This window comes from Centruroides vittatus, unplaced genomic scaffold (genome assembly GCF_030686945.1).
Source record: "Centruroides vittatus isolate TY-2023 unplaced genomic scaffold, ASM3068694v2 scaffold_1015, whole genome shotgun sequence".
NCBI lineage: Eukaryota > Metazoa > Arthropoda > Arachnida > Scorpiones > Buthidae > Centruroides > Centruroides vittatus.
Window position 1 is genome coordinate 2766584 of NW_027122666.1, and position 24625 is coordinate 2791208.

The following is a 24625-nucleotide window of genomic DNA, read 5'->3' on the forward strand; positions in this document are numbered from 1 at the left end:
TCTGTATATATTACGTTCTGTAATGAATATGAAACTATTTTCCTTTGCATATACAGACTAATGAACATCAGTTCAATTTTTATTCTGGGAAAGACAATATATATTTAAATATTCTAGGTTATAATAATGTAATAACAAGAATAATGGCACACTATTATTTAATTAAATAATTTAATTTAAAAAATGTAGTATTACTTTGAAACGTATTAATAATATTTTAAATTGTAATATAGCTCTCACATTATTATTTTGCTAAATAAATATTAGCAGATAAATATAATTAAAAATTTTTTAAAGCATTTACTTTAGAAAAAAAATTCAATTAAAATATATAAACAAACTTTGTTTTATTTATAAAAATAAACAAAAAAGAACTATTTTAGCCTTAAACATTCTAAATTAAAAACTAAAAGAAAATGTTTCCTAGTCATAAATTTTCTTAAGAAAGTCAATTCTCTACTTTCTTATGAATCATGAATGCCAGTATGAACAAATCATGTAATAAAAAGATTCTTTTACAGTCAAGTAAGATGAGACAAAACCATAAATCATGTCTTGTTACCAGTAATAGGATATGCATAATGTAATTTGTACATTAAAAAGCTAGAAAGTATTGGTTAAAAAATAAATAATTTTCCATTTCAATCTGTAAATCACCATATTTTTTTCTTAAACAAAAACAAATAATGTAAATTAATTTCAAACAAAAATAAACATTTAATTTATAAACACATTTTCAAGTTCTTTTTTAAATAAAAATATTTTAAAAAGATTAAAAATTTACCTTAATTATTGCATCGCCAACAAATAATTGTCCTGTTTGATCAGCTATAAAATATTTGTAATATATCACTTATAGAAAATAATTTAATATTTTTATTAAAATATTCTAATGAATACATTTTTAAATTGATTAAATCAAAATTCTTGAATTAACCATCTTGTTTCAATTTATGTATTATTATTTTAAACAATTTAATGATGCTAATAAAATATCTTCTACATAACAAAATATTTTTAAAAATACACACAATTATCACATGCCATATAATTTATTAGTTAGTTAATTCAATGAATAATTTCTATATTGTTATAATAAACAGTCAGATTATTTAATTAATTAAAATTTGATGAAATTTTCAGACAGCCTAAGAATCAAACTTCTCATTAATTCTCAAATCAGATAAACCAAAATCAAAACGCATTAATACCTGCATTAAAATATAATTGGAAGACTATAATCTAATGTGAAATGCTTACAGTGTTCATAAACATTAATAAATACATTTATCAATTTGTTAAATAATTGAAACTTCATTACAAATAATATTTCTGTATTAATATTACTAAACTTTAAAAAAAAAAAAAAAAAAAAAAAAAAAAAAAAAATGACAGTAACACTTAAAATGTGGTACAAATCAATTTATATTCCATATTAATTAAATAGAATATAACTTTAAGACTTTATATATTTGACTTATTAATACTATCAGAATTTATTAAGTAATGTAATTATTTCAAAATAATCTTGGCTAATTACTTATAATGTCAACTTCAGATTACCATTATAAGTTTAAGAAATATGGCACATCTACGTGAAGTGCCAAAAACAGATAATCATAATCATTAATTATATCACTAATTAAAATTATTTTAAAATAATCATAACCAGATAGACTTTAACAGAATTAAACATGTTTGACCACAGACGTAACAGGGAAAATTAATGATTACTAAAATGCAAATAACTTTTAATTTGTCTATAGTAGTGGTTCTCAAAGTATGGTCTTTGAACCACTGGTGGTCCATGAGCATGCACCAGGTGGTCTGCAGACTGAGTAGTCATTTTGCCAAATTGAAATTCCAGTGTTGTTTAGTGAGAGAAAAGAACATTTAAACACACATCACACCTCTCTTACATTAGGTTATCAAATAGACAAAATATTCTGGCACACAATCAATCATTATCTAAAGGATATTTACAGGATAAGAAATAGAATTATAGGTAGTCTGCAGTTTATCTACAATTGAATTTAAGCAGTCTGCAGATCAATAAATACATTTCATATTAATTAAATAATTTTTCATATTCAGCTTATGTTTTTCTGTAATTTTATTTCTTAGTAATAAAAGTATTTTAAGAATTTTCATTTGAATTCATAAGAAGATATTTATTATTCTTCTCTCCAACTTTTTCAATGATATATAAACTAAGAATATTTTCAGTATCACAGATCATTTTTTATTCAGACAAAACATTACTACAGTACTAACAATTGTTTGATTCCGTAGAGTATATGTTTTAATTAAATACTGATTTATTTAATTGAATTTCCCAATTGAATCCCAATTATCTAAGGTAATGTGAACCAATGCAATCTTGGATAACTGAAAACTCAGATAAAGCAAACAGCTATTTCAGATCAAAAATTATGAATATAAAAGATTTATCTGGTGTATTACTTTTAAGCCTCTTTTTTATACCTTAATGAATTTAGTTATACATAAGGATAATTTTTATAATCAATTATTATATAGCTAATATGCACAATAGTTTTAAGAATAAAAATGCAAATTACTGAAGTTACATTTAAATATCAATAATTTGTCTCACATAGAAGCTGAAATAATAATAGGTAAAACAAAAATCATTTTGTAATATATGTTATACTGGTTTTGAACTTTCTTTCATTAATTACAGTATAAGAAAAGTAATAAATTCACTTACAGGTTTTCCTCAGAAAATGCAGAACCTAGTTAATCAGAGTTCTACTGTAGTTTATTTTATTACAGAATCATAATTAATTAATTATTACATTTTTCAAGAAATGAGTAATCCAGATATAATAGCAATGGAATATTCTTTGTAAAGTATAATGGAGGAATGTAAGTTAAGTAATTTATTTGCAATGTCTGTCTTCCAAACATCACTTCTAAATCCCATAGGTTAGCATTTTGATGGTAGTTTAAAGACACTCATGCTTTTGTTTTGGTGATCATTTCAAAATGCACATTTGTCTCAAGGTTGAAAGAGGTCGCCTTTGATACCAATCCAACTTTTCTATTCCTTCCAAAAAGGTCAATACAAGATGCAAATTCCATTAAACAGACTTTTAGCATCCATCATCTAGATCAGATTTTCTGAAGAATGTCAGTTCATATAAACATAATCATATAATCTATGAGTCTGTTTATTTCCTAGCTCCTTCAATATCTTACAGGTAACCTGCGTCTGCAATATATCAATGTCCATATTTTGATGAACATTGATACATTGCAACATGAATGGCTTGCTAAAATCTTACAATGTAAAAATTTCTTTATTTCTGTAAACTGCTACTTCCAATAATCAACCGTGTTTTCTTTGCTAACTTCATACTTGTTTATCATAACAGACAAACATATAAATAAAATACAATAAAATTTTTTATATTGACTAAACTAAGATTAAACCTCAAGGCTTTTATTCAGTGAATTCTATTATGTTTCAAAGTTTTTAATTATATAAATAAAATTATAAAAATTAATTAAGCATTAAATTTTAAAATAGAATTTAATATATAACTGTGATGAGCACTATAAGATATAAGAAATGTAAATAATCTCTTCTAAAATAAAAATTAAGGCATAGATACAAACAAACTTGATTTAGTCCAGCAAACAAATCATCAATAATGAACATTTTCAACCTTTTAAGATCCGCTTCAAGTATAATACATGTTCTAAACACCTAAAGCAGACCTTAGAAGACTGAAAATATTTGTTTTTGATGAAGTATACCTGTTTATGGAACCAAATCAAGGCTGTTTGGTGTCTATACCTTTAGTGTCTTGTACAGTTTTTGTGAGATAATACCATTATAAAAATTAAGCATGAAAAACATTGTAGTCTAAAACTAGATAAACTATATTTTATAATGAATAACAATAGTTAGCTAATTCCTTCTATTATTTATCTGAATGGTTTCACAACTGTTTCAATTAATATGCATTTTAAATTAACATAATATCAATTCTAAATAATATGTTAAAAAGTTTTCATTCTCATTAATATTCAAATAATTCATATAAATTAAAACAATTATTTAAAGCTTAATCTTAATAAGCAAGGTGTCGTGCAAAATAAATAATTCATGGGTCACTCATGGTTGTTTTGACCAGGATTTTTAAAAAGGGCATAAAAAATATAAGAATCATTGTTTCTGATTATTTTATATTTTCATAACAAAGAGAATATCTGAAAGTTTTTAAAAAACATAAATAAAATTTAATGTTGATGTTTAAACAAAATATGCGAGATTTGTGCATGCATTGCTCATTGTGAAGTTCAAAATGTGAACGTTGTGAAATTGAATTTTGACAAATCTATGACACATGTTATGCGTGTATTCTCTTGCTCTCATTGTTTAGATTTTCTTGTGTGTCGCTGACATTGCATTCAGATCCCTTTGATCATTAATTTCACCAAAAATGCCTCGTGGACAACCTCGTGGTTGTGGCCTTGGCCAAGGCTGGCAAAGTTTGAACAATCATGCTCAAAACCAGCGATACCAAAAAAGATTGGAGAATGAGTGTCAAAGTGATCCCGCTTACCGTAGCCAAGAACAGGCCCATGACAACGCAACCTGTCATAACCACGGCAGCAACGAAGCCTGCCGTAATCTATGCCAGGACCCCAAGTACCGGTGTCAGCTTTTCCTCATTGGAGAGTGCTCATTTTTCTCTTTTCCTTAAAAAACAGTGCACAGTCAAGACATAGTCTTGTACCAAAAATGGCTTTGCCGTTTTGCTTGTATTACAATTTAAAATTTATTATCTATTTAATTACATACATTCCTTTTTTATTTACTTGTGTATTATTAAATTACAGTCAAATCTCGGTACAGTGGTTATCGATGTAATGATAAATACTTTCACAATGATAGGAAATATGCTAATACAAATTGTATAGGACACTATAACATAAAACTTCTCCCAAATGAATATCATGTGATAAATCTCTGCTTAGCAGTACATACAAGGCCTAGTACTTTCTTTCTCTACAACAATAATAATGCAGTAAATTAAATTTTAATTAATTGCTCATTTTTAGTATCAAAATATAATACTCTTAATATAGTGATTCCAGCACAAACTTACCTGCAGTCACTAGGCATCAGTACAGATGAGTGCAGGTTGCCATATTTAGCATGATTTTGGTGTTTTAGAACCTAAAGTTTTTGTTAATAATATGCCTAATAATACTATATGTTCGTCTGCTCTAACATTGTTTAACTTTGTAGAAATAACACTATTTGCAGTCGGATAAAATAAAATAAGAAAGAAGATATGTCATAAACTTGTTATAGCAATAAATGTTTCTACAATATTTTTTTCTTGTTTCATTAAATATCAGTATGGAATTTGACAGTATTATATAAATTCACTAACTTCGTTAAACAAAACTTTTTCAATAACTAGATTAAAACTTCATTCTTCATGATAACATATTCTAATATTTGTATTTTTTTTCACATTATACAAATACTCATAAATTTATAAATATATATAATAAAGATGACAGTAATCCTTATGAATATTATGTATAAATGCCAACTATATCTTTATACAATCAGCACTCTAAAAAAAAATACTACTTTAATTAACATTAGTAAACATTGTCAACTTTTTAAAGGTCATCTGCATGCTAAATATAGAATAATTTAAAAGTAGTGGCATGTAAAATATCAACTGTTACAAAATGAATACATTCAAACAGTGTGTTTGGCTATTGGACGGTAGCAATGCCATACCATTTTTTTTTCATGGGATTTTTTTACAAAAGATTGTTAGTTAAAGACAATCTGTGGCACCTTATGAGATATATTCCAAAAAACTCTACACTTTCTTTCCTTCCCTAAAGATCATTACAGTTCTCATTGGTTGGATGTTTTACTCATCAGAAAATGATAAGAAATCACTCAAAAAAATTACAATTTTTCATAAATTTTTCAGCCAACTACTTCACTGGCATGCAAAAATTCTTAAATATTTTCTAAATCAATGAATCAAAAAGACATTAATTTGACTTGAAGGGTAACATCTAAAACTAAATAAATCAATAGCATGTCAGGTGCTAACTGGTAAGATTATCATACATTCTCTTATGCAGAGAGAGCCTCATTTAGGGTGGTAAAAATTACTGTCTACACACACTTGTGAATTTTATTTTGTTCGCATTTCCAGTGATTGTATGCTTTTTTCTTAACTCTGGTGGTACCCCACATAAAAGGACAGATTTTCTTTGTTGATAGCATGTAGCATTAAACTTAGAATTCATAAGTTGACTACCCAACCAATTATATCAACAACTGAATAGTGTTTTCATTTTATCTTTCTGATTTCTTTTTTTTTCAGTTTCAATCTTCATGAACAGATACCTTCCACTTATGAGCTTTTCAGGGTCATATGTGGATAGATTGTAGAAATTATTATGTTTACTGTTTACAATAATCTATAAGCTTACCCATCTGGATTTATCAAAGCAATTGCTTGCTTAAATCATTTTACTATGTAAGCAGAAATAAAATCCTACTGATTACAATATAATATACAGAAAAAAAATAATTAAAGAATCAGAAAAAAAACATTAAATCATCATTTAGCATATGGTTTGAAGTTATGTGCATATTGGGGTTGGTTAAGGGTGTCCTCATTTTGGGGTTTCATAACATGGTAATTACATACCTACTTCAAGCATTACAAAGTCTATTCCTTGCAAATAAATTTTTTGATTAATTATTTGGTAATCTACATGTATAAATGAGGATGTACATTTGTTTGCTTGCTATGCATGCATAGATTGTTTGACCAATTGCTACAAAACTCAGCAGTTACATTCAAATACGCCCAACTTAGATAATGCTGTATATCCCACCCCAAATTATTAATTGGATTTCTATATATTGATTAATTTCTGTCTACATTTGATTGCTGGCTTTACATGTAGGTACAATCTATTGGAAAAAATTTAACAAAATAATTAACTAAATATAATTCTTACTAAAAAGGATAGAACTTTAAAAGATATTCACTGAATTACTGCAACGACAATATAGCACAAAATAGATGCACCATTACTGTGACAGATAGCACATAGCACTGTAGGCAAGTGCTATGTGCTAAGTAGTGTTTTGCCCCTGTACATCATACTTTTCCTATAAGCAATAGAGTAGTGCTGGTTATGTATCTAACTGCATTCAGGGAAAAATTTTTGAATTGAAATAACATGACTGGCGGTGCAAATTGGAAGTTCTTATATAGTTAATCTGGTTCTCTTTCTCTTACAATTTCCACAACTGATCTCTCTGGACTAGACCATTCTCTATCCAAGAAGGAATACTACTACTACTTTTGGTTGAATTAACTTCAACATCCATCTGCAACAGTCTTCTTTCTGTTGGATCCACCAGTATGGTGGCATTTGAATAGGAAAATTACATAATAAGAGATTACCAGCCTGCATTAAACATGATTTAAGTTTTTTTCAAGGGTGCTTAGTTTAAATATTAGGTCCATTTTTTGCAAAATTTGATTCGTTGGCAGATAACCATTTGATATTTGCTTGTGAATGAAACAGTTTGTTAGTGCTAACATCAGAAAAATATACGATATCTTAAATTTTTTACGATATTGTATTATCGATTTGTGTCTACTTGACCAATAAAATTGTGCCATTTTGTACCATCTGAGTATTGCAATACAATAAACATGACATTGATAGGCTAAAATAACCAAACTCTTTATATGGTTTTCAATTTAATATTTGTTATATCATAGCATTTGATTTATATAACTACAAAGGTTAAATGTGTTAGATTGGTCGCTTGGTGTGATAAACCCTTATGTAAGATAACCTTTGTAGTTATATAAATCAAATACTATAATATAATATAATAGAAGGATTAGAAGTACAAAATAATCTAATAATCTTAATGTTTATACTTTATTTTTCCCAGGCAATGCCAAGCTTATCTGCTAGTTTAATATAAATGATTTAATTGTTACATATGAAATTTTTAATTTAAAACATTTTCACATAAATTTATAAAAATAGAAAGTCAAATTAATTGTAACAATTTATAAAAATATGTAAGACAAAAGCATTTTAAAAGCATAAAGAATTTATGGAAATTTTTACAATACATTTTCACATGCAATAAAACCATGCTTAAATATTAAAAAGAGTTATAAATTGCAATTCTGAAAAAAAATATAATGAAACTAACATTTTGAAAACAAGTTATAAACAAATATAAGCATTTCAATACTGTTTCAAAGTAATAAAATAATATTGTTTTAGTACTATTAAATTGAAAATAAATTGTTATAAATTAGTTTCAACCATTTTGAATCATTTCATGACTCTTTAATTTACATATGATTTCAAAACATGATCATTTAATCTTAACTGAAGAAAAAGTAATTCAAGCTGTCTCTTAATAAAAGCCATCTACTAAATATTTCTAATGACTACTAATCAAGTCTAATCCTTTCAAAAATAATGTGCATCATTAAATCATTCAAAAGTAATCATTATTATATCTAAAGAATTATCTTCATTAAATTCAAATATTAATTTGAAAATATGAAATTAATTTTCAAAATTTCATTTTATTTTATTTTGATAATACTAATTTAATTAGCCTAAAATAAAAGTTATTTTTGTACTTTATATAATTTACATTTAGCTAAAATTCAAAATTCATACTTACTTTAAAATATTTTCAAACTAATATTGAATATATTTCATTTAATAAAATTGTAAAAAATTGTATTTAAAAATATATTAAATAATTATTTTATAAATCTCACCTGCTTGATCTCTAAATATTCTAGAAATTAAAATAGGTAATTTATTTTCTGCCCCTCCCTAAAAATGGAGATATTCCTTGAAATAATTACATTGCAAATTATATTTATTGTATAACATATTTTTCTTTTTCAAGTATAACTGTTCCTACCTTAATACTCAGTCCTAATCCACCTATTTTTTGACGAACTACTTTAACAATACGTTCCTGAAAATTAAAAATATATCCATTTATGATTCCGAAATTTTGACTGAACAAAAAACAAAGATAAATATTTAAATGTCAATAAGAACTTTTAAATTTTGTAATAGTGAACAAGATTACATTACAATAAATATATCTTAATTGGAAATGTTATACTGAGGGAAGAGAAACACCAAGTCCTAGTTCACAAGAATGTCCAAAGTGGACACAAGCATAACATATTTTAAACAATCTAAAATATTAATTGTTTTTACATCTATGTCCTTAAATACTGTTTTACATTTCTGTTTATATATTGTCTACTCGGACCGTGTTTATTAATAAAACTTATTATACTGATGTATGTTCTGATTAGCAAATAAAGGAGATCTTAGTCAAAAGTCTAAACAAAATATCTTTATTTTTATCTGATCAGAAACTACACCAGTATAATAAGTCCTACTAATAATTGAGGTCCAAGTAGATAGTATATAAACAGAAATGTAATCTAAAAGATTCATGATTTTTATATAACATATATAATTATACATAGTAAGGTTTTTAGTTTATAAATTTGATTTGAGTGTGTGTATATATTTCTATGATAAAGATTAAATTGGAAACTAAACTTGCTAATAAATTTTGTTTATAGACTTTCTACTGTAAACATCTAGAAAACCCAAATGCCAATTGTTTAATCCTAAATGTGCTTTGTTATATGAAAATGCAAAATTGTACAGTTATTGGCCACACACAAAAACAGAAACTGTGCTGGATTTAGCTTTGAAGAAGCCCCGAGCAATTTACATTTTTCAGACCTCTTGCAACTAAAAATGGAGAAGGAAATCAGAAGAATGGCAGAAATTGAAGGAAAAATTAAACTCATTTATCATTAATATGTAGTTTATTACATAGTTTATCATGTATATTACAACTTCCAAATCTTCTCATTTGCAAACTGTTCAATCACATCATCATAAGATAATTTCTGCAAATTTATCATTCTCAATAAACATAATGCTTAAGCTGACAGTTTCTCTGGCTTTAATATTATATACAAATACATTTTACATGCTTCAGTGTGCTGAAGGACCTTTCATCTGAACAGTTTGTAATTGGTAACATTAAAAATAGTTGCATGATGCTTTTCAACAAAAATTACATTTTCATGTTGAGCTTATAAAAACAATTTAAGTAATAATAAAGGCTTGAGACCCCTCTCAATGTGAGAACCTAAGCAGCTGCTTATTTTTCTTCCTGGTAATTCTGCCAGTAAACAGTAAAACCTGTAGGATTTCATGCTATCTACTGACAGGTGAAACTTGTATTAATACTGCCATGCAATATTTTCAAAACTCTTATTAGAGGTTTAAATTCAAAACAGCTAATTATTGTCTGATGGCCAATAACTGTACTATTTACCCTACCAGATGTATTTTTGTATATAACATCTCTCTGTGTGTGTGTGTAAGCTCAATAAAATAAATTGTATAAAACAATAAATTAAACTACTTTTAATTCAAAAACACTAATCATTAAAATTTAATAATTAAAAATATAAGAGAGACTACTAGAGGTTTTGTAGTCTCCTCTATTACATTTTAAATAAACAATTTTGTAATTTTCTTAATAAAAAGTCTTTTACATAAATAAATCAATATAGTGGTAAAATTTTTATAATAATATTTAGGCAACATTGTATTATCCAGAACCTATAACCGATGCATAACACATATATACTATATAATATAGTATATTATATAGTATATACGTGTTATGCACTGGTTATAGGTTCTGGATAATATAGTTTTCACCCCAGTGCTGAAATCAGAGGAATTTTCTGTTTTTAGGCAACATTACTATATAATTTAAAATTTTGAATCAATTTTATTTTTTCATATTTAACAATTACTACTAAAATTGTAGAAAATTATAAAAAGTCTTTTAAAATTCAGCAAGAAAATTTTATATATAATTAATTTATAGAATGAATTTTAATTAATTGAAAGAAGTGTAACTTGAATATGGTTTTAAAAACTCAAAATTATTTATCATCATGTAAAATTATTTTGCTGGATTTTAAATGATAGATCTAAATACAAATTTTAAATTTAGTTTATAAATTATTTTAAAGTTTATATTTTATTACCATTATTACATATTTAATCCATTCATCTTACATTCATATATCTTGTTTCTTATGCATTAAAGTTTATACACACACAAATACTTATATGCATTTAAAGTAATGTATTTACATCAGAATTCAAGAAATGTTTAAATAATATATAAATAGTAAGTAAAGTATAAACAGTAGATATGTTAAAAACATGTTAACAAACTTTAGTTGAATATAAACAAATATTTAAAAGTCTGTATCCAATGGCTGACATTTTGCAGTGACATTTAGATTTTTCTACTTCTTGATAACTTTAGTTATCCAAACACATTCAGAAAAATAAAATGTCAAACAGAAAAAAAATCCTTGCTTCACATTTAAAATTTATTATTTAATTAATATTTTATTCTTTACATAATATTAATTATTACATTATTAATTATAAAACATTCCTACTCTAGAATCGCCTGGAGGTTCTTGATGACAAATAGTAATATTACTATTCACAATTTCTTCTTTCTGTAGCAATAACATATTTTCACATAACTGAAGTCGCATCGGTTGAGGACGACTCTTCCCATCACTGACCATAACCATTCCAACTTTTACCTGAAAATATTTTTATTTACTAAATCATTAAACAAAATCTTCAAGATTTAATTCTCAATAGAAAGAAAAAAATTGTTTAACAGTGAAAAAAATAATTTCCATATTTCACTCAAACTTTATTATATTAAACACTACATACTATGAATATAATCTTCCAGTAAATAATATGGATTTGAATTAAATACAAAACAGAACATTTTCAGCCTCTTTTAGTGGCTGCATCAAGTATCAAACTTATAGAATGTTTGAGATTCTATTTTAAAAATATTTTTTTAAATTGTTTTCTTTATTACATCAATTCATTTTTGAATATTTAACGTGCACATGTTACATTTTAAATATACTCTACAAATTATTATTATTATTATACAATAAAAATTAAACAAAATTATTATGACAAGATACAGGCATGTGCATAGTACAAAAATACATGCATACAGTTCAACACTTGATACAGGCCCCAAAAAGAGGCCAAAAACATTCTACGTACCAGCTGGTACAGATTTTTAACTTTATTATAATAGAATCTGCTTATTGTAATCATAGACATTGTTATTATTTATCATCATCAGAATTTCCAAATTCAAAACATTTAAGTTAAAATATACAAAACTTCACATATTACAAATCAACTGTAATTCATTTATTGTCATCAACTTCTTCATGTAAATATGCATTTTCAGCTGTATTTTTGCACTATAAACCTCAACACACGACTGATAATGATTGCACATTATCAGTTATCAATATTAATCAATGTTTTTAAACATTATTTTTTTTTATCTTTATTTGTTCTTAGTACAGTAATTTAAATTGCTGTCATATCTTACTCAATTATAAGCTAAATAAATTAATAATAATAATAATAATAATTTCAGTTAATAAAGCTAAGTTTTACATTTTTTAATTATTTTAACATGTTCTTTAACTGTAAAAGTCAATAAAATCACAATTTCTACTAATTATAGCATTACTTATTTACTCTGCTTAATGTTATCAGCAGTTGTTATTATTAGTATAGGCAAATCCAAAGTTACATTAAGCATATTCTACTGTATTAAAAATTAATTAAAGCTTTAATTATGAAATAAAGAATGTAAAAATTAGAATATTTTTAAAAATTTATACTTAATGAAACTTTAACAGATACACAATAGTAATAATTGAATGATAATAATTGTTTAAATAAAAATTTTTAAATTAAATAAAATATATTCCAATAAAATGATGATAAAAAAGGTCGATATGCATAAATTGCTGACAGCAATTTTAATATTTGAAAATGTTTTTAGAATTAAAATAATTTTAAGGTTTGAAATTTCCAATAAAATGAAATTTTGAATGACTATTTTGGATTTTTTTTTAAAATTCTGTACATCACTTGGTTTGGTTTGATTCTTACTAAATTTAATTTGAGGCACCATTTGATCATCTAAAGCTACGTTCTTTCAATTTCAAAGCAGATTTTAATAAGTGTTTGAGATATTCACTAAACAAATACAAACTGCTGACATTTTTCTAATTTCCAAATTTTAACAAAAAATATACATATTCTAATAAATAATTTGCAATCAATTGCAATATTCAATTTAAAAAACACAAAAAGGTTAAATATTGTTTTAATTTTTAAATTATTTTTCTCTTTGTTAATATATTAAGAATTATTTTATTAAAAACTTTTAGAAACTTATATTAGAAATTTTAATACCACAGCAATAATTTATAAATAATATTGTAAAGTATCTACATAAAAATCATATTAATTTGAATATAGATCAAATTTAACTTTTTTTTTTACAAATCAAATATTTGTAGAGGAAAATCATTAATTTAAAAACAAAAGCAAATAAATGATTTTTTGATTCTACATATTAAGCCTCCAAACTAATCAAATAGTAAAATATCCATAAGTATCCTACATATAAAAACAAAGTTATGTCATGTACTGTACCTTTAACATACATCAAACCTTAAATCAAGGAATTACTTGCTTATAATTGTCAAAACATTTCCAACTAGATTCTTGTCATTGCTGATAATTTACAGTAAATATTCTAATTGTAGCAACTTATTTTTTCAAACATATTCAAATTTAAAAAATTATATATATATATTACAGTAGAGCGTCGATAAGTGGAACCAATTGGGGACTGGGGTCCTTCCAGTTAATGATTTGTTCCAGTTTCCGACTTTGTACGAAAAAATACATTAACCTGTCCGATGTTCAAATTTTTCTCCGTTGCGTATCGCTTCCTGTTGAATTTTTCTCCGTTGCGTGTCGCTTCGTGTTGAATTTTCGTCGATTTTAAGCCTAACGAAAATTTTTATAATAATCATCGAGGCTATCGTATCGTTAAAAATTATTTCTGCATTTTGTACAAACAAAATAAATATATTAAAGAATATAAAAAACATGAAAATTATACTTAGTAAATTTAGTATCAAAAACATTCGATTCAGCACGACACAGTCCGACTGAAAATCGTTCCACTTACCGACGTTCCACTTATCGACGCTCTACTGTATATTCATTCCCTCTTCTCTTGCTTTCTTAATTTTAGGGTTTCTCACTCCCATTGCACATCTTTAGACTCATTCTTCTTACATAATCATCTTAAAATAAACATATGATTTCATTCTTACAGGCCCAGTTTCTTATTTATCCCATATCCACTAAACTGTTTTTAGGACTGTGTCATCATTATAGCATTCCATACTTCCAGTAATTTGTCAGCATGATTCTTGTTCGTCAATTCATAATTTAAGTTTGCCACATGGAAAGAGAACAAATTCATCATGCTGACTCAAAGATATATCAAAAACTCAATAGATTACTGTACAAAAGCCAAGAAAATATAAATATAAAGAACAATGGAACAAGTATACATTTATAGGGTAAGGAAACCCTACAGTCAAGAAAGCAAGAGAAGAGAGAACAAACTTAATACTATTTTAAAGAACTGAAAATGTTCAAAAATAAATTGTTCTAATTAAATGTTTTTTGTGGTTGCTGATGATGAGAAATTAAATCTTTGGAAATGTTTCAACAATTTGGAAGCAAGTAGATCCTTTATTTATGATTTCATGTACTGTATATTAATATCCAAAATGGTGGTATGTAATCTCTTCATAGACTGCATTTCTTAATAACTATACAAACATTCGAATTTGGTAATAAATACAGCTGCACTTTTACAAGGTGTTCTGAGTGTGTATGGTGGTACATAACTAGGAAAAGTGTTGGCACGAATAAAAATCACCTTCATAATCCTAGAAATGTATTTATTAAAATTAAGAACATTTTTGATCAGTTTGACTGACCTTCAGTTGACAGTAACATCAAATAAAAAAAACTATGTTAATAAGTATGATCCAAAAGATTTTTATTTTTAACATTATTTACACCATACTTACATCCATATAAATAAGTCATTTTTGTAATGTTGGAAAAAATAATTTTATATAATAATTTATTTTGTTGTTGTTGTTATTATTAATATTACTTTTTAATTGAATATGAAACTTTGCTTTTTGTAAATTTAATAAGATGACAAATTAGACTAACAAGAAATGACATTTTGACTAATTTATAAAAATTTTTAGGCAAAATCAAAGCTTTTTTTACTTAAACAATTACGAAATATAATATCTTAATAAAATTTAATTTAAAATTGAATTTATACTTTAATTTTTTACTGTCAAACTAAAGCTGCAAATTAGAAAAAGAAAAACTAATCAAAAATTTTTATACAACTAATCAAATATTTTTTTACATACAATTATTAGATTTTTCTGTTTTATATTGAAAAAATATAGAATATTATGCACTTCAACATATTATAATAAAAGTTAAAAACTGTTTAAAATTTATCAATATTTACATTTAAATGTAAAACCATACTGAAGACTAAAGATTTATATTATAATATACAATGATATATTTTAATATATAGAATAATATATACTATTTTATACATTATATTAAATTACACATATGTTTAAACTGTAAGAATACTAATTAATTAATATGTAAATATTAAAAGATATTTTCCTACATTATAAATCAATTACAGACAAAATACCTAAAATTTGTTTTATAACTTAAAAGTTTGATTTTTATTTTAGTCTATTTAATTATTAATTAGCCAATATTAAATATTGACTAATTAATATTATTATAATATTTAATATGAAAACTTTATCATAATTTAACTGTTAATCTGCTAGCAACATTCATACTAATTTACTTAAATAAATATTCTATTTTATTAATTTCTACTGTTAATAAGAATTCTTAACACCTTATTTAAATAATAAATTTTCAAAAATATATAATTAATTAAACTTACTGATACTGAAGTAAACTTTAATTTATTAATTATAATTAATAATTATAATTATAATTATAATTATTAATTAATTATAAATAATTTATTAATTATGTGAATTGCAATTACATATCATTTATATATACTATGTTTTCTCAATTCCAATGTGTCATAAGGTCTAACGCACAACCAATTTTTGATGTCAAACCCAAAAAAACTTACCTTGCAAATATAATGAACACCTTATATTAAAAATGCAGCTGCAAATAACAAATGCATTTAAACAGTAATTAGCACATCTTTTGAAAAGCATTTTATTTTCATATTTACAGTGCTTCACAATGTCCATTTTTTGAATGTATTCATTTATAGCTCCATTATCAAAATTTACCAGATAAACAGTATCAACTAAAATATCTATATACATGTTCTTCAGCCTAATAGATAACTCTCTGCTTAAACACAGTTTTATACGAGATTTGTCTGCTGGACATGATTCACTCTGCTTGCTGTAGTTCTAAAGACTACTAAACTGTTCCAAAACCAAAGTAAAATTAAAACTAAAGTACTAGGAGAACTAATATAATACACACAAATTTCTAAGCAGAGTGAAGACAAACAACACATATGAGGCTGTATTAAGTTAATTTTGTGCCTGATTTTTATGTGCACACCAACTTTTTAGACCAGAAAAGTTCAAAAAATAAAAAAAAAGTGTATTAGAGTTGAGGAAACACAATATACATTGAAACATTTTACTTATATATTTTAGAAAATTAATATGACAACAAAATATAAAGGTTACAAAACATTTAGGAAGTACTATGTTTTAAAAAATATTAAACATTCAGACAAATTTTCTCAGAATGCTTATTATTTTAAAAATACTTCCTAAATGATTTGTAAGCCTTATATATTTTATAAGTAAGACAAAAAACCTTTCACACACTGTTTCTAGCAGTTCTTAGTGATTAAACTGCTAGAAACAAAGTGTGAAAGGTTTTTTTGGTCTTACTTATTTTAAGTAGTTCTAGCTTTGAGTGTAGAGACATATATTTTAATTCTATTTACAACTAATAAAATTTTTCCATTACTAAAAAAATGGTTTATTAAGTTTTCATTACTAAGATATTCTAATTTTAAAAACAAAATTATAGAAGTGAAATATTAAATGTTTCATTTCTTGTAAAATATTTCTTAATGTATTTTATGCAACAAAATTTCTAATAGTAAAATGGACATAATTATTCAATTAGAAATTTATAGAAGTTCTAAATCATGAAATCATATTTCTACATATTACTGTTGCATTTTACATAAAATTATATTAAAAATTGCAATAAAAAATTTTAAAAATGCTTAAAATTCTGTATTATACTTCCTGTTTTAAAGTAATATGTTATAAATTGTTTATGTAATTTTTACCTTGAATAATTCTGACATTTAATTGTTAAGATTTGTTATGAGAAAAAGTTTAAAATTTTCCATTCAAGCTCTATAGATATCTTATACAAGAACATTTCAAATTTAAAGGTTATACAATAGAAAAAACAGTAAACTTAGTTTCAAAAAAAAAAAAAGGTGTAAAATTTGTCACTCATTTGCATACATATATAAATATTATGCAAAACAATCAAATCTTAGATAATCAATTATACCTAAAATTTATAATAATTCAATATATTTTTTTATTTGATTATGTTTAAACAAAAAAAAAAAAAACAAAAAGTTCATGTACAAATTTTCAAGTAATAAGAACAAATATTTTTTGTTTCTGTAAAACTTTCCTTTCTTTTTTAATCATGTTACATTACAAATTTTTTTAAAAATAAAGTCTTCAGGGAATAAACAAAAAATTCTTTGAATTTAAAATATAAACAATTTTTTTAAATGTTATGACAAACATCAAATTGAAAAAAAATAAATAAAACATAAATCAAATTCTATCAAACATTTATAGTTTAAAGTGAAAAAATTATTTAAATTTTTCTATATTTTTTAAATATAAATGTTAAAAAACTTTTCAATTAAAATAATTTTTACAATAATAATAAAAACTATTTAAAATGCTACTGAAGAGATATTTACCACCTGCTATTGCAGTTTCAATTAATTAAAATAATGCAACTGATATTTCTCATATTTAGTTTGATAATCCTTGAACTTAGTTTGATCTTTATTTTTATTATGTAATTTGAATCCTTTAATGACTCTCATATTCATCAGTAAATTCAATTATCAGACAAGAAATTAGTGAATAATATAATAAATAAGTTAATTATTTTCTTTTATTAAATTACACATTAATTTCTACTTTTAAAATTAAGCTTAAAATAAAACCTAATTTTAACTTAGAAGTTATTAACAATAAAAACCTTCAACTTTAATCAGAACTTTATCAATTGCCAACACTTTCTTTTAACAAAATGATAAATACATACAATGGCACAGAACTTAATAAGTTCTAATAATAAATAAAGTTAATTGAAATAACAAAAATTTTATTGAAATAATTAATTTTACTTTAATCTTTTTATTTGCTTTTAACCATTAAAATTAAATAAAATAGTTGTATAATCAGTTATTATTTATAAGATATAATTTGCTATAACTGGAACCACTTTATCAATATTTATTTTCAATATCTTTAAGAAAACAACTGAAAAAAAATTTTTTTAGAACATTAAGTAAATAAAAATCTAATCATAATAAAAATACACTTTCCTGGAGAAGGATGTAGTGATTCATAAATAATATTTAATAATTTATTTTCAGATGTAATTATTAATAAAATACTTTCTTGTATATCCACTAAAATTGAAATGAATATTTTAAAGCATAAATCTAAATTCTTCTAAGAATTTTTATTTAAAAATGATTTATTATGCAATTTAAAGTAAATGTGTATTTCCCTAACAACATTATATTCAATTTAATTCCTAAAACTACTGAAATGATGAAAACTACATAAAATTTCCTTCATTATTATTAAACTAATTTATATTTATGATTATAACATTTCTGCAAAGAATAATAAACACTATTGATTCAGATTAGTTAGTTTATAAACCTAATCTTTCTAATGCATTGTGTACTCCATTATACTGTAGTTATCTCATAATTTTATAATGAGCAATGGTGCCACAAATATTCATTTTTTATATATAACATATACAATTTAGTTTTTCTTTCCCTAAGCTATAAAATACAATCTTTCAATTACTTTTGTTTTAAAAACAAAATAATAAATGTATTCCACCTTGAATTGTGTTTTACCTTAACAATGAACAATGAATTCTGGCAAACAGTTTTATTAATCCCGACATTTATAAAAATTCATGCTTAGACAATTTTTAAAAATAAATCAGGAAGTTATCATTATAAATTTTATTATTATTATTTCAAAATATGAAAAAAATATTATTATATAGATATCTCTGTAGATTAGTATAAATGCACAGAAATAAGTTTCTAACTTGTTGAAATGTCTGTAGAAACTGATATTCTTCTTTCATAAATCTTAACTATAACATTTAATCTAGAAATTTTATTCTAAATTTAATCTTTTCTTGTAAGTTCTATATCATATTCTATAACTAAACTGTATATTTCTACAATCTCAAAAAGTATATATATAATATATAGTATCTTATATAAGAAGTATTGTACAGTATGTAAGATTAAATTATAATCATCCTAATCAGAGCTTTGTGAAACACACAATAGTAAATTTATTTTTAGATTATTCATATTTTATCAATTTACTAAAAAACTATTATTTTTAGATTGAGATACGATGATGCTTTGCTATTATATACATTCATATTATTTTTTTTTATTGAGATATATTTAATGATACGACAATGTATCATAAGTTTTTGTATTACTTTAGTGAACTGGAGAATGTTAGCTATCATCAAAAATTTAAATTTATTACAACAATTCATTATAATTTGAATAATTAGTATTTAATAATAAAAATAACAAAAGTCAAATATTAGATGGATTTTTGGTGTATTTTTTGTAAAAAACTGTAAAATGAAAAATTTCTCATATTAAAAAAAATCATTTTTATTCTGAATATTAAACAGAGAAATTTATAAATACTAAACAAAAATTTTTACATGTAATCAAGTTTCATGCTTAAAAGAACAATTATAATTTTCCATAAGAAATTATAGTAATATTTTCCAAAAAAATGAAATTTATAAAATATTGATTTACAAAAATAAATATTTTATCAATTTCACTTCATTTTATTTTAGTACAATCTCATTTTTTAAAATTTTAATATAATTTATTCTAAATAAATAAAATATTATATCAAGTTGATACCATATTCTACAGAAATGAATGAATTCTAAAATTCCTAATATTAGTTTCATAGCTTTCCAAAATATTCTTACTCAAATTTATATTTATATATTAATCTAATTTAATTACAAAGAACAATCTTAGTTAACCTAGCTTTAACAAACGACATCAAGAGAAAAATCAATTGATATAAACTTTAATAATAGTGAGGACTGTCCATAATTATAAGATTTATATGACAGCTTGTTACACAAGTGAAAAAATCAATCATGAAATGTGTACATTTAGCTTATGATCTGTTGATATTTCTAGATGTATACTATAGATCAATTGATATATACTTAGATATATAAACAAACCATAAATTAAAATGATTACACATTACTCTTGATTGATATTTTCATTCACTTACCAACTATTATATAAATCTTATAATTATGAAAATTTGCAAACCTAATTAATTTTTTAAGAATAAAATATAAAATCACTTGCTTACTATAAATTATTACTCATTTATTTATTAAAAATAATTCCAATTTTTTAAAGATATAATTAGTAATATTGATTTATTAACAAATTCTTGTTAACATAAAATATTCCATTAAAAATATTAAATTTTCTATTATATAAAAAATTTATAAATTCATGCTTTTCTATTATGTAATCAACTCCAAACACTTTAGTATTATGAACACAATCAATGGAAGGGAGACACACAAGCTGAATATTATAACATATTTTATAATTATTTAATTGTAATTGTTTTAAATAATTAATTATAAAACTTGGCAATTTTAATAATTACTTTTAATAGAATATATAAAATATGTTAATAAATAATTGTAAATTATTGCCGCTGTTTCAAAAATAAACAATTTCATTTTTTTTTTAATATTTGATGTATTTTTGAATTATTATCCAATTTTGCCTAAAGAAGTGTCTTACATATAGAAAGCATTCAGAGATTCTTTTTTACATTTTTTTGTAGTGAGAATATTGATTTGGACTTCTGCCATTATTTATTGTTGAAACAATGGCATAAAATTCAAAACTAATATTATCCTCAAAAGTTAAAGACAGACAGAAAAAAAATCATAGAATATATCTGAAAATATTAAAAGACCAAATAATTATGAATAGAACTTTAAAATAATTAAAAAATTACTTTAGATTTTTAAATAATTTAACAAATTCTAAGAAGTTTCCTCTTTATTCAGAGGTACTAATTTGCAAAAAACAAATGTTCTCAAGAATATATAATTAATTCTGTATTAAAAATGAAACTAGTGAAACAACTAAAGTAATCTATTTTTATTCCTTATAGTTTTTAAAGTTGAAAAGTTTTAAGCTTTCAAAATTAAATTACAAAATCAAATAAATAAAAATAATCATTATTGCTTCTATTCCGAAAATTGGAAAGTACCATAATTTGCTGTTAAAATCCAGTAAGTTACATTTTACTTTTTAAAATAACTGTCAAAAAAATTTTATATAATTTTTCATTATATAAATTTAGTTCAGCACAAAAATTTAATCTTTCAATCTTAATTCCTTCAATTTTTTAATTCGTTTTTCTTCAGAATTTTTAAATTAGGAGAGTATTTTAAAAACTAACTTTAAATCTTCATCTAAGAATTAATATTACATCTTTATTCTATTTTTAATGCCTAAAACAAATTAAGCTTTGTCTAATCTTTATTCTGATAATTTATTTACAGATCTACCATAAACTCTATGTAAGTTTTTATGTAATTATAAACTTTTTTACAATTTTGCATATTTTTTTCTGGAACTTACAAAACTCTGTTACTACATTTAATTGATAGTTTAATTAATTCTACTTGATTAAATTTTCTTTATTTTAGATAGAAACCATACTTTATGGAAAAAAGTATAAAAATTTTGAAGCCATTTTACTAATCAAATTACTTTTGCTAATTATACATGGTGATTGATTTTGTAGCTTTGGTTAATTGTAACTGCTGCATTAAATAAAATAAATACTTGTTATAAAATAACAGTGGATAAATATATTACATATAAACATATTAAAATTAAAATGAAACCTGACTTCTATCAAAATATATAAATTATAGATATTTTAATACTAAACACTAAATGTAACAAACTAAAAATAAGAAATTTATAGCTTAATATTTTCCCTCATTAATAAACTGTAAAATTTTCAATTTGCCAGTTTATAATTTTTTATAGTTCAAATATAAATAATCAGTAGTTTGGTTAGTAAAATTAACACATGAAATAACTTTCATTAAAAAAAATAATAAATTTATCAAAATTACTAAATATATAATTTCAATAATATATTTTATATTCATTAAAAAAAAATAACTTAAATAAAAAATAGGAAATTGATAAATGGCTAAATGAAACCATATTTATTTTCTCAATTAGGAATCTAGGACCACCAGGATATCATCGTACAGTACAGTAGATTGATTCCATATACAGTAGTAACATGTCTTTCTCTAATAATACGTGATATTGTAAATCATGTTTAATTATATTATTTTTAAATGTATTTCTAAATTTAATTCCCACTTAAAAAATTACATTTACTCTCCTCCTTTAACATCCAAATCAAAAATCTTGAAGCAAACTGTTTTGCTCCAGTCTAGAAAAGTCTGTTTTAATTTAAAGCAATTTTTTTACAACTAAAGTGTTTCAATCGTTTTATATAACTGAGGAGCTTTCATAACAAGTGATTATCATTAACTTTTCAGCTGCAAAACATTTTCTATATAAGTAGCTTTTATAAACAAAACTATATTATTATTATTATTATTATTTTGTACAGAATTTGTCATCATATTTAAACAGCGATAAATGCCAAATACATTTGTTTACAAACCAAACATAGGATAAGTAGGATTAGTAAGCATATCTACAAGTTAATCGATTAGAAATATTAACAAAATTCTAAAAGGCAAATCGTAATTATCAATAATGCATTTATCTAAAATTTCGTAAACGAGAGCTTTTAATGGGTATACACAAAATGCTATTATATCCAGGATTTCTGGGTGACTCCTGGTTTTTCCTGTTTTTAATATTTGATTGAAGAATCTTCAAATAGAGCAATTTGATTAACACGTAATGTAATATCACTAATTTATAGATCAATAAATAAATAAATTTTTAAAAATAACCAGTTTTAGACCCTATTTTCACTGATTCTGAAATGTTGGATTGCAAATGTTACAGTCAGCCTTGTATATTAATCCATTACTACTTTAAACTTGTTTCTTGTTTATATTTTAAAGTATAATTTACTGTATTAAAGGAAGAAGTCTGCAAAATAAAACTGTGCAATATTTAATACATAATCAGCAGCAAGATTTCAATTAAAAGAACTTGTTTGCTGAATATGTTTATTATATAAGTGATGAAGCTACTAAATAAGTAAAAGATTAATTAAAGAATATCAAAATATTTATAAATGATTTAATAAATAAAATTCAAAGTACTAACCTGAGCCATGATGTTTGATTTCATGCAACTTTCATTTTCTGCTTTGTTTATTTCTTATTATTATTTTATTTTTTGGCAATTTACTATATTGAATTCAATGCAAACCAACTTACACTCATTCTGCCTTTACTTAACTATATTACGTTTCAATGTAACGCAAGAGGGGTATCATTTTTTCTTATATTCATAGATAAATCAATGGGGAGTATCACATAACAACGCTTGATACCGGGATGTGTCTGGAACATCTCCCACATCATCCACATTGTAACTCGTTTCTTCCTCACCAGAGGGGAGTAGCGACCTCTCATAGACATCGTTAATAAAAATACGTTTTCGTTTGTTTTATCCCTCTTAAATAAACAATATGCGCGTTAAAATATATTAAATTTTATTAAATTTTATAAGTAGTAATAATATTTACGAATTAATCGATATTATTTAATATATTTAGTCGAATAAAGATACCAATTACAGTTTACCAGTTTGGTTAACGTATTATTGGTCAAAGATCTAATATCAAATGCGAATCATAAGCCATATAATTAACTAAATATCACAAGCTAACGAAAAGCCATCTAAAAATTATTCTTGGTGTTATCAATATTTTAACTGCAGTAGATACAGTATATAATAATTCAACATTCTCTTGGTCTCATAATTCTTTACACGTACAGTACAATCAATTAATTATTTTATAAAAGCATAAAAAAAAACATGTCAGAATTA

The 24625-nt window shown here is 23.7% G+C and overlaps 1 protein-coding gene across 2 annotated transcripts in view; it reads right to left on the reverse strand.

Annotated features, from left to right (window-relative positions):
• Syn2 (Syntrophin-like 2) overlaps nt 1-24190 on the reverse strand; it is a 39654-nt gene extending 15464 nt beyond the window's left edge. The window contains exons 1-5 of one of the 2 annotated variants that reach the window (XM_067283893.1): nt 23897-24190; nt 11610-11762; nt 9002-9058; nt 8853-8910; nt 785-828 (exon numbers count right to left, since the gene is read on the reverse strand). In XM_067283893.1, coding sequence (XP_067139994.1) covers nt 785-828; nt 8853-8910; nt 9002-9058; nt 11610-11762; nt 23897-23920 — 336 coding nt within the window. In that variant the 5' untranslated portion in view covers nt 23921-24190. The remainder of the gene's footprint in view (nt 1-784; nt 829-8852; nt 8911-9001; nt 9059-11609; nt 11763-23896) is intronic. The other variant, XM_067283894.1, reaches the window with a different exon arrangement.
• Between the last annotated feature and the right edge of the window lie 435 nt (nt 24191-24625).